At 45.1% G+C, this 12,137-nt stretch overlaps 1 protein-coding gene across 1 annotated transcript in view; it reads right to left on the bottom strand.

Annotated features, from left to right (window-relative positions):
• JPH2 (junctophilin 2) overlaps positions 1–12,137 on the bottom strand; it is a 67,507-nt gene that overhangs the window by 40,531 nt on the left and 14,839 nt on the right. Inside the window, exon 2 of the mRNA XM_077168151.1 lies at positions 7,189–7,987. Coding sequence (XP_077024266.1) covers positions 7,189–7,987 — 799 coding nt within the window. The remainder of the gene's footprint in view (positions 1–7,188; positions 7,988–12,137) is intronic.

The following is a 12,137-nucleotide window of genomic DNA, read 5'->3' as shown; positions in this document are numbered from 1 at the left end:
TTCTTTTTATTTCTTTTTGTGGAGTGATGCAAATGTTCTGAGAAATTATCATGGTGATGAATTTACAACTATGTGATGATATTGTGAGCCACTGATTGCACACCAAGTATGGAATGTTCATATGTTAAGAATGTTCATGTTTGTATGTTGTTTCGTTTTGTCAATAAAAATATAAAATAAAAAATATATATATATCGTCTTTCCTCCTTGATGCTACTATCCTACACATTTGTGGAAATTTATGGGTACAAAGTTAGAGGTAGAGGATGTGCTGGTTAAAGCTGTGGAGTCAGAAAGCTTCAGCCCCGGTTTTCCCACTTGTTGGCCAGTTGGTCCTGGGCATATGCCATTCCTTCCTTCTCTAGGCCTCAGTTCTGACATCTGTAAAATGAGCTCATTGAATGATGACAACTACCAATCTTTACTGAGCCTTGCTAGGTGTCCAGTACCACCGGGATTCCTTGTCAGGACTGAAGGACTTATCCCCAGAGCTGTTCCGAGGGCTGCCAGCTGTCAGCCTTCTGCAGGTGTGTTAGTTTGCAAGCTGCTGGAATGCGATATGCCAGAACTGGAACAGCTTTTACAAACGCAATTTTATAAGTTACAAGTTTACAGTTCTAAGGAAGTGAAAGTGTCCAAATTAAGGCACCCGTAAGAGGTCACCTTCACTCAAGAAAGGCCGATGGGTCAGGAACCCCTCTGTCAGCTGGGAAGTCACGTGCTGGCATCTGCTGGCCCCTTGCTCCTGGCCTCCACTGCTTTCAGCCTCTGTCCCTGTGGGGGCTCCTCACTTTGCTTCCCCAGGGCTGGCTTTCATCTCTTGGCTTCCCCTGGCTCTCTCCAGGTTCTGGTTTGCATAACATCACATGGTGACGTCTGCTGGGCTCCAAGCATCTCCAAACATCTGTGTCTCTGTTCTCCATGTGTCTGCACCTGTGGCAGCCCTGGGCTTCGTCGGCTCCGAGGCTTCTGTCCTTTCCATCAGCTCTGAAGTTTCTCTCCAAAATGTTTCCTCTTTTAAAAGGATTCCAGTAAACTAATCAAGACCTACCTGGAATGGGTGGAGTCACATCTCTATCTGATCATGGTCACACCCACAACTGGGCATGTCACATCTCCATGGGGATGATCTAATCAAGTTCCCTGTTGAATCAGGACCAACATTATTGAATCAGGACCAGAAGAAGTGGCTGCCCCCCACATGACTGGGTCAGGATTAAAATATGGCTTTTCTGGGGTACATAATAGATTCAAAACAGCACACGGGGGATGGCCTTTGGCTGAAGAGAGCCGCCCAGCCCCAGGCCATGCCCCTTTCCCCGCAGATGATCCTGACAGCACTCCACCTAAACCTCCTCCACTCAGCCGCCTTCTCAGAGTCTGCTTCCCAGGGAACTCACCCCATTACAGGACTGTGAGCCCTGAGAACAACTCCATTTCTATGGATTTAGAGAAGAAAACTGATTTGCACAAGCACATAAAGAAATGGTGGCGCCACGGACAGGGACTCTGAAGTTCAGACAGGCATTTGATTTGTGCAGGTCACTAACCGAAAGGGTGGCAGGCGAGGGGAGGGCCCTAGGTCAGCTCAGCTCTGAGGACCGCATGCCCCTGCCGCTGTGCCACGCCCTTTAGAGCCACTAGCAGGACTGTGGCAGGCATGGGACAGGTGTGTGCCTCTGACCACTTCCCAACATACCTGCTGCTGTCCCTGCAGCTCACGCCGAGGCGCAGGCTCCTTGTGTGCAAAACGGGAGTGATAACAGCACCTACCTCACAGGGTACTGTAAAGATTAAATTAGTTGGTACGTATAAAGATCTCAGGACAGTGGCCAGCACATAGGAAGCGCTCTGTAAGTGGTAGCTTAAAAACAAGTCACATGGATGTCATCAACCCGGCGACATGCACAGCTACTGAAACCTCTCCCCAGAGATTTTTAAAATGGGACAATTCTGATTTGCTTGGAACTCTGGAAGGAGGTACAGATTGGAGAAGGACCCTACAAATGCCAAACTGGAGAAAGAGAAAAGCATCAGGTAGGAAAATACGGGTGCTCTCCCCTGCCTCTGTCTCACGGGGCGCAGGAAGCGCACAGAAGCAGCGGCCAGGATTCCTCTCGCCTTCCACCGGCGACACACACTATAAAACTGCCCCAACATTTGGAGACCTGGGGTTCAGGGGAGGACATTTCAAGGTCCAGATCAGTGCGACAGGAAGAGTCTGAGAAAATGCAGAGACTGCTTCCAGCCCTGGGTCCGAAAGCCCCTTCCCTACCCTGGAGGGAAACCACAGCAGGCGGGCTGACCCTTGCCTGGGGGAGCGGCTGAACACTGGGGTGGCTGGGGGCGGGGGCGGGGGGTCCTCTGCTGCAGCTAAACTGGGGGACACAGTCCCACACTGAGTCAGATTTTGGCTGCAAACTGAGGGCACGGGACCCCGCAGCCTGCCTGGGCACAGGGAGGTAAATGCCTTCTGAGGACAATTACGTTACCGAATGGCACCACCTGCTGGGCAGACTGGGAAGTGCAAGGTAATATGACGGATTTCAGAGCCTCTCCAGACCGTATTCCAGGTCCATGGAAGCTGGTCTACTGCGCTGCACGAAACCCCGCCCTGTTTCGGCCAAGAAATATGGATGACTCAACAGTTAAAACAGTGTCCTAAAACAAACCCAGGTCTTGCACCACTGGGAGCCGGTAGATGTGCTTTACCCACACTCAGACCCTATTGCAGCAGCCAGGGCTTATCTCCATTCTTGAGCAGGCCATGTGGGCACCTGGTTTGGAGGGGAGACTTGCGGGCAGAGCCAATCCGACCACCAGCCAGCGAGAGAGACAAAGAACAGAGAGAGAGCAAAGCCAACCAACAAAAGAGAGAAAATGACCTCCAGAATTAACTAATCAAGAAAATCAGATACCTAGGAACCAGTAAAAGATCACTGGTCATACAAGGAAGCGTGAAGATATGGCCCAGTCAAAGGATCAAATCAACACTTCAACTGAGATAAAGGAGTTGACACAACTAACTAAAGATGTTCAAACCAATCTCCTAAATCAAATCAGTGAGTTGAAGGAAAATGTGGCAAAAGAGATGAAGGAAATAAAGAAGACATTTGGTGACCACACAGAAGAACTTCAAAGCTTGAAAAGACAAATGGCAGAACTTGTGGGAATGAGAAGCAGAAAGGAAGAGATGAAAAGTACAATGGAGACATGCAACAGCAAATTAAAAGAGGCAGAAGAAAGTATTAGTGAACTAGAAGACAGCGCATCTGAAATTCTACATATAAATGAACAAATAGGGAAAGAATGGAAAAATATGAGCAGGGGCTCAGGGAACTGAATGGCAATACAAAGCACAAGAACATACATGTTATGAGCATCCGAGAAGGAGAAGAGTTGGGAACAGGACAGAAAGAATAATGAAGGAAATGATCAATGAAAATGTCCCACCTCTTATGAAAGACATAAAACTATGGGCCCAAGAGGCATAGCGTACCCCATACAGAATAGATCCAAATAGACCTATTCCAAGACACTTACTAATCAGATTGTCAAGTGCCAAAGAAAAAGAGAGAAGAATGAAAGCAGCAAGAGAAAAGCAACCTATCACATACAAGGGAAGCTCTTATGACTAAGTATGGATCTCTTAGCAGAAACCATGAAGGTGAGAAGGCAGTGGGATGATATACTTAAGAAACTGAAAGAGAAAAACTGCCAACTAAGAATTCCACAGCTGGCAAAACTGTCCTTCAAAAATGAGGATGAGTTTAAAATATTTACAGATAAACAGACACTGAGAGAGTTTGTAAACAAGAGACTTGCTCTCCAAGAAATACTAAAGAGCCAATCAGACAGATAGGAAAAGGCAGGAGAGAGAGATTTGAAGAAGAGTGTAGAAATGAAGATTATAAGTAAGAGTAACTAATGGGGTAAAAAGAGAGGAAAAAATAAGATAGGACATATAAAATTCAAAAGAAAAAGTGGTTGAAGAAAGTTCTGCCCTTACAGTAATAACATTAAATGTTAATGTTTTAAACTCCCCAATCAAAAGACACACATTGGCAGAATGGATTTTTTTAAAATACAGGGTCCAGTTATACACTGTCTACAAAAGTCTCACTTTAGTCCCAAAGACAAAAACAGGTTGAAAGTGAAAGGTTGAAAAAAGATATTTCATACAAACAACAACCAGAAAAGAGCAGGGGTAGCTATACTAATATTGGACAAATTAGACTTCAAATGTAAAACAATTAAAAGAGACAAAAAAGGGCACTATGCATTTTAAAAAGGGACAATCCATCAAGAAGACATAACAATCATAAACTTATGCACCGTGCCAGAGTGCCCCAAAATGCATGAGGCAAACACTGACAACACTGAAGGGAGAAGTGAATACATCTATATATAATAATAGTTGGAGACTCTAAGAAACCGTTCTCATCAATGGATAGGACATCTAGAGGATCAATAAGGAAACAGAAGTATTGAATAGTATGAGAAATGAACTAGATTAAACAGACATTTGTAGAACACTGCAGCCCACAGCAGCAGGTACGCAGTCCTCAAGGGCTCATGGATCAATCTCTAGGTTAGACGATAGGTTGGGGCACAAAGGAGGTCAAAGTAAATTTTAAAAGATCAAAATTATAAAAACACTTTCTCCTCAAAACTTCATAATGGATGAAGTTGGAAATCAACAACAGGCGGAAGGCTAGAAAATCCACAAATTTATGGAGACTAAACAACACACTCTGAAACAACCAGTAGGTCAAGGAAAACATTACAAGAAAAGTCAGTAAATATCTTGAGGCAAATGAAAATGAGAACACAACATATCAAAACTTATGGGATGCAGCAAAGGCAGTGCTGAGAGGGAAGTTTATTGCCCTAAATGCCTATTTTAAAAAGAAGAAAGAAAAACTTAAGGAATTCACTGCTTACCTGGAGGCACTAGAAAAGGAACAGCAAACTAACCCTAAAACAAACAGAAGGAAATATATAACAAAGATTAGAGCAGGAAAAAATGAAATTGAGAACATGAAAACAATAGAGAGAATCAACAAAACCAGAAGTTGGTTCTTTGAGAAAATTAATAAAATCGATGGACCCTTAGTCTAGGCTGTCAAGAGAGGATGCAAATACATAAAATCAGGAATGGGAGAGGGACATAACTACTGTCCCTGCAGGAGATAATGAGATGGGACTATGAACAACTGTACACTGACAATCTAGACAACTTAGATGAAACGCACAGCTTCCTGAAAAGCAAGAACAACCAACATTGACTCGAGAAGAAATAGATGACCTCAACAAACCAACCACAAGTAAAGAGATTGAATCAGTTATCAAAGAAGTCCCCAAAAAAGAAAAGTCCAGACCCATATGACCTCACATGTGAATTTTACCAAGGATTCAAGAAAGAATTTGTACCAATCCTGCTCAAACTCCTCAAAAACCTGAAGAGGAGGGAACGTTGCCTAACTCATTTTATGAAGCCGACATCACCCTAATACCAAAGCCAGACAAAGCTACTACAAGAAAAGAAAATTACGGACCAATCTCTGTAATGTATATAGATGCAAAAATCCCCAACAAAATACTTGTGAATTGAATCCAGCAACACATTAAAAGAATTATACACCATGGCCATGTGTTTTGTTTTGTTTTGGTTTTTGGCCAAGTGGGTTTTATTCCAGGTATGCAAGGGAGGTTCAACACAAGAAAATCAATTAATGTAATATACCAAAATAATTAAATCAAAGCAAAACAACCACATGATCATCTCAATTGATGTGAAAAAAGGCGTTCGACAAAATTCAGCACCCTTTCTTGACGAAAACACTTCAAAGGAAAGAAACAGAAGGAAATTTCCTCAATACGATAAAGGGAATACATGAAAAATCCACAGCTAACATCATACTCAATGGGGAAAGATTGAACGCTTTCCCTCTAAGATCAGGAATAAGACAAGGATGCCCACTGTCACCACTGATACTCAACACTGTGCTGGAAGTTACAGCTAAAGTAATTAGGCAAGAAAAAGAAATAAAAGGCACTCATATTGGAAAGGAAGAAATAAAACTTTCACTGTTTGCAGATGACATGATTCTATATGTAGAAAATCCCAAAAATCTACAGCAAAGCTAATAAATGACTGCAGCAAAGTGGCAAGGCACAAGATCAACACCCCAAAATCAGTAGTGCTTCTACACACTAGTAATGAGCAATCTGAGGAGGAACTCAAGGAAAAAATTCCATTTACAGTAGCAACCAAAAGATAAAATATTAGGATTAAATTTAACCAAGGATATAAAAGACCTATACACATAAAACTATAAAACATTGCCAAAAGAAACAAAGGAAGACTTAAATAAATGGAAGGACATACCGTGTTCATGGATTGGAAAACCAAATATAATTAAGAAGTCATTTCTACCCAAATTGATTCAATTTGATTCAGAGATTCAATGCAATAGCAATTAAAATCCAACAATTTACTTTGCAGAAATTAAGAAAAAATAATAATAATCAAATTTACTTGGAAGGGCAGGGTGCCCTGTATAACTAGAAATATCTTCAGAGAGAAGAATGAAGGGTAAAGTCTTGCATTACCTGACTTCAAAGCATATTTACAAAACTACAGTGGTCAAAACGGCATGGTACTGGCATAAGGACAGATGTTCTGACCAATGGAATCAAGTTGAGTGTTCAAAGATGGACCCTCACATCTATAGGCAATCGATTTTTGATAAGGTGCACCAATGAACTCCAACTGGGACAGAGCAGCGTCCTCAACAAATGGTGTTTCGAGAACTGGATATCCATATTTGAAAAAATGAAAGAGGACCCCTATCTCACACCTTCTACAAAAATTAACACAAAATGGATCAAAGACCTAAACATTAGAAATAAGACCATAAAACTTTTAGAAGAAAACGTAGGGAAATATCTTAAAGATCTTGTGGTAGGGGGTGGTTTCCCAGACCTTATATCCAAAGAGCGAGCAATGAAAGAAGAAACAGATACATGGAATCTCCTCAAAATTGAATACGTTTGCGCATCAATGGGCTATGTCAGGAAAGTAAGAAGGCAGTCTCCGCAGTGGGAGATGGTATTCAGAAGCCCCATCCGGGATCTCTAACCTGAGAGGGGCCCATCCCGTCTGCCCCAATCTGGGGGGCCTACCTGGAGGCGGCGATCTCAGCCTTCTGGCGCGCTATTGCGGCTGCGCGCTGCGCGCCCTCCACTCCGTGGTCCACCTTCTGACGGACCTTGTTGCTCTTGAGCGGCAGCACGCGGCGTTTGGTGCCCTTGACCAGCACGTTGTGGCGGTACTTGCCCTCCTCGCGGTGGCCGTCGGGCAGCGTGGTGCAGCCATAGCCGTGGCGCAGGTTGTCCAGCCACTCGCCCTCGTAGCGGAGGCCGCTGGAGCGCTCGCTCACGCCGAAACCCGAGCGCTTGTCATTCTTCCACTCGCCCATGTAGGTCTCGGTGGTGGTGGCGTCGATGTCAGCCTCGAAGGGCGCGGCGTCGTCGGCGCCCTCGACGCCCTCGGCGCCCTCGCCCAGGCTGGTGGTGGAGGCGGCATCGCTGGCCCCGGAGCTGAGATCGCTCTTGAGGAAGCTGACGCGGCTGCGCTGGCTGCCCAGGGACGTGCGCGACTCTGCGCGCCGCAGCTTGCCCAGCAGCGCGCCCCGCTGGAAGAAGCCACCGCTCTTGGGCGCCCGGGAGGCCGCGTCGGCGTTGGCCAGGAGGCTGAGCGCGAAGCCGCCGCGCGGGATGGCGGGCGAGGGCAGCGTCGGGCCGTCGGAAGCGGGCGAGGTGGGCGAGTCCGGGGCCACCGTGCCGTTGCTGTGCTCGCTGCGCAGGGACGAGAGCGACGTGCGCAGCGGCGAGCGCACCACCACGGCCATCCCGTAGGGCACGCTCTGGCGCACACCGTAGCCGTGGCGCATGCCGTTGGTGAACTGGCCTTGGTACGTCCCTGCGGGCCAGGAAAGAGTCCGTTAGTGGGGCGGCACCGTGGGGTCCGTGTGCGCGCGCGCGGTGACCTCGGTGTGCCAGGGCAGGAGTGCGCAAGCCAGAGGGTTTGTGTGATGGTGTGCAGATTTCCTTCGGTGGGAACATTTGAGGTCACAAGTGTGCGAGGTAGGGTGAAGCTGTGTCAGAGCATTACAGAATGAAAATGTGTGAGCAGGTGAGGCACCTTGAGTGTGGGAATTTAAAAGACTGTGCACAGTTTCTGGATCCCGCAAGAGAAAATAAGTATGCAAAAGCACGAGTAGGCAGGCCAGGGTGAATTTGTGCAGAAGCATGAATATTTGCATTTGTGAGAGTGTGCAAAGTAGTGGAAGTGTGTAAAACCATAAGTGTGCAAAGCAGTGTGTGCACAGAAGGTCGAAGGTTTAAGATCATATGAGTGTGGCATTATAGGGCTGTATAAGGATCATTGAAGATTTTGAATGTACAAGAAGGTAAAGTTGAGTGAGGATGCAAGGCCATTAGAGGGCCAAAGAGTGCAAAGCTGTGTGAGCAAGTAAGGCTCTGTAAACATGAGAGGTTGCATGTGCATTATTCTGGTGTGCAAGGTGATATAAATATCCAAGGTCACAAATGGTTAAGACAGTGAGAGTGAATCATAGCAAGAAAGCTGAGGCGCATGGGACTGTGAGAGTGTGTATTTGTGCAAGGTCATATGTACAAGAGACATTTATGGGCCTGCATACCAGTGTGAGTGTAAGAAGTCTTTTGACTGGGCAAGATCATGGGTGTGCAAGACAGTGTACACAGTGGGTAAGTGACCGAGGTCCTGTGGGGGTGATATTGCAGAAGTGTGCCAGTTTACATGAGTGCGTAAATTCTGAGTGTGCAAGGTTATTTGAGTGCAAAGTAGTATGGGGCTCTTGCAGTTGAGTGAGTCTGTGACAGGGTGGGTTTTAGTGAAACTGACACCATGTAAAACTATGCGCATGTGTACAAGGTGTCAGAGGCTGAGGCCCTCTTTGTACATGGGGAGCTAGAGGGTCCAGGCGTGGGCCACACAAGTCTTCCACAAGTTGAAAGGCAGCATAAGTAATGGTTAGGAGCACAGATTCTGTGACCAAATCCTGTCCTCTGCCCCCTCACTAGCTGTGTGACCTTGGGCAAGTGACTTAACCTCTCTGCCTGAGAGTCCTCATCAGTAAAACAGATCATAATTACATTTTACCTCCAAGGGTTGTTTGAGAGTTAAATAAACTAATATCTCTGAAGAACCCTGAAAGAAAAGGTATGTGTGTGATACTGATTCCACAAGTTGTGCTAGTATTTGAAGCTACCCGGATTGTCTGAATGATCCAATATGAAGCTGTCAAAATATCTTCAAACTCCACCCCAGGACTCTGTCCAGAGCCTTCTCTCCACTCGTCCTCCATGTTTGTGTCATGTAGTGATTTATAACTTCCATCTATGTACTGCTGATTCCCCAAAATATATCCCCAGCCTCTTCCCCTCCCCTCTGCAGTCCACATATCAGCTTGGGGATGTGTCTCTTAGTGTGACACAGGTACAGCACGCATCTTCCCTCCAAACACACACACACACACATTCCACTTCTTCCACTTTCTTGGTCTTTCTCTCCTGTGGCATTTTCACTTAAAACCAGTTCTCTGCCTTTATCATTGTACCTCCAACTTGGAAAAGAATACATGTTACATAATGTTCACTGAATTGAAGTGGGATATTCAGAGCATTTGTTTTAAACACAAGCTGATACTTTCCCCTGGTTAACAAAAACAAAAGGGCTTCTTCCCAACAAAACCCGGGAGCAGATGACTGGCTATCTAAACAGCCAGCTAATTAAGGGATGCCTAAGCTCAACCAGCAGGCACGCTCCAGTCAGGGCCTTTGCACTGGCTTCCCTCTACCTGCAACTCTTTTCCCCCAGATATCCTTTGAGTCTTTGCACAATGAGGCCTCTCCTGACCACCCTGCAATCTGCCTATACCTCCACCAGCGCCCCAGACCTCCCCTTCCTGCTTCCTGATGTATTTTTCCATAGCATTTATCACCTTCTAAAATACTATATAATTTATTTGTTATGCTTATTGCTTTTCTCTCCCTGCTAAAAATGAAAGCATAATGAGGGCAGGGATCTTTTCTTACATAGAGGAAGGTGGTGGCATGAGAGGTTAAACGATGGACCAAAGAAGTTGGTTCAGAACCCACTATCTGAGCCTGTGGTTCTCAATCCTGGCTGCACTTTAGAAGCACTAAGCAAGCTTAAAAAAAAAAAAAAAAAACTGTCCCTTGGACCCCATACCCAGAGATTCTAATTTTTGTTGGGGAGGGTCCCTGGTGTTTCTTTTGTCAATGCTGGTATTTGTCCGGCCGGCAGGAGCAGCCCAGGGTGAGAGGGACACCAGGGCTCTCTCTCCTTCAATGACAAGCCATGAAAACCCAGTACTCGTGGAATATCAGCTATAAAAGACCAAAGAGAAATGGTAGGACTGGAAGAAAAGAGAATTGGGCATTATCTTATGAAGGAAGATGCAAATATGATCTCCTTTTCATAGATGGATTAGCGTTCAGAGAGGTTATGTGACTTGCCCAAAGTCACACAGCAACAAAAAGCAAAACTGGGATTTGAGCCAAGGTCTAACTCAAGATGAGGAAGTAGGAAAATGGGATTGTGTGGGGACTACAGAGAAGAGAAGAATAAGGAAGTGGTACAAAGGACAAAAAATGAAGATATGGATAGATATAAAACTAATATCTTCCAGTTTCCAAGTTCATTTTCATCTGATCACATTGGATGGAAGGCAGAAAGAGAAAGGAACATAGCGTCAGAGACACCTGGTTTCAAATATCTTCTAAGCTGTGGAACCTTGAACAAGACACTTCCCTGGTTCTCAAGTTCCTTTCTGGAAAAAGGTAAAAGTAATACCCACTTTCCAGAGGTTTTTTTTGAGGATTAAAAATCAGACAATAAAAAATGGAAACACCCCAAATGTGCATCATCTGGTAAATGGATAAACAACAGCAATAAAAAGTAACAAAGTACTGTTATGTGCAAGAACATGGATGAGTCTCGAAAACACACTCAGTGAAAGACGCCAGAAGCGAAAGTGTACAAAGTATATGGTTACACTTAGACGAAATCCTAGGACAAGCAAAACTAATCTATAGTTGCAGAAGACAGATCAAGTGGTTGCACAGGTGTATATGTTTGTCAACGTTGAACTGTACACTTAAAATGGGAGCATTTTATTGTAGGGAACTCATACCTCAATAAAGCCAAATTTAAAAATAAAGAAATTATATATAGATGAATGAATAAGCAACTTGTAAGAAGAGACAACCCAGAACAATGTTCTGCAAATATCCATCTGGAAATCCTATTTGCTGTCGCTTCTAGGTGAATCTAGAATCTACAACTTCTCACCACCCCTACTGCTATGTCCGAGCCACCACTATGCCTTGCCTGGATTTTCATGATAGTATCAACTCAGGTCTCCTGGTTTCCACCCTTTCCCTCTTTCATCTATTCCTAGAACAGCAATCAGATGAATTCTATTAAAATGTAAGTCAGATCACATCACTGCTCTTCTCAGCACCTTCCAGAGATTTGCTTTCTCACTCAGAGGAAAAGCTGAAGTCCTTAGTGACCCCCAAGGCCCTGCCTGATCTCATTCCTGTCCCCACTCTGTTCTCATCTCCTCCCACTCTCCCCTCCCCCATCACTCCCCTCTCATACATCATCTCCCACACAGAGCCCACCTCTCCTACCTCATCGTGAACTGCAACCCAGCCACAATGGCTTCCCACCTTGGGACATTTGCACATGCTTTCCCCTCTCCTTGGACTGTTCTCCTCCCACTTCCCCTGGCCAACCTTTATTGATATTTCAAGCTTTGGCTCAGTGGTCTTTGCATTTGCCTTTCCCTCTGCCTGAAATGCTCCTCTTCCCTATAGCTGCAAGACTCCTTCCCTTGCAGTCTTGACTCAGATTGTACCTCCTCCATGAAGCCTCTCCTGATCTCCCTTTTTAAAATTTCATGCACCCCTCCACCCAAGGTTTCCTATCTCCCTTCCTTGTTTCATTTTTTGTCCTAGCATGCCTAATACAACATATACTTTGCTTTTTATTTTGTTCA

This window comes from Tamandua tetradactyla, chromosome 1 (assembly GCF_023851605.1).
Source record: "Tamandua tetradactyla isolate mTamTet1 chromosome 1, mTamTet1.pri, whole genome shotgun sequence".
NCBI lineage: Eukaryota > Metazoa > Chordata > Mammalia > Pilosa > Myrmecophagidae > Tamandua > Tamandua tetradactyla.
This window is presented reverse-complemented; position numbering and strand designations above follow the sequence as displayed.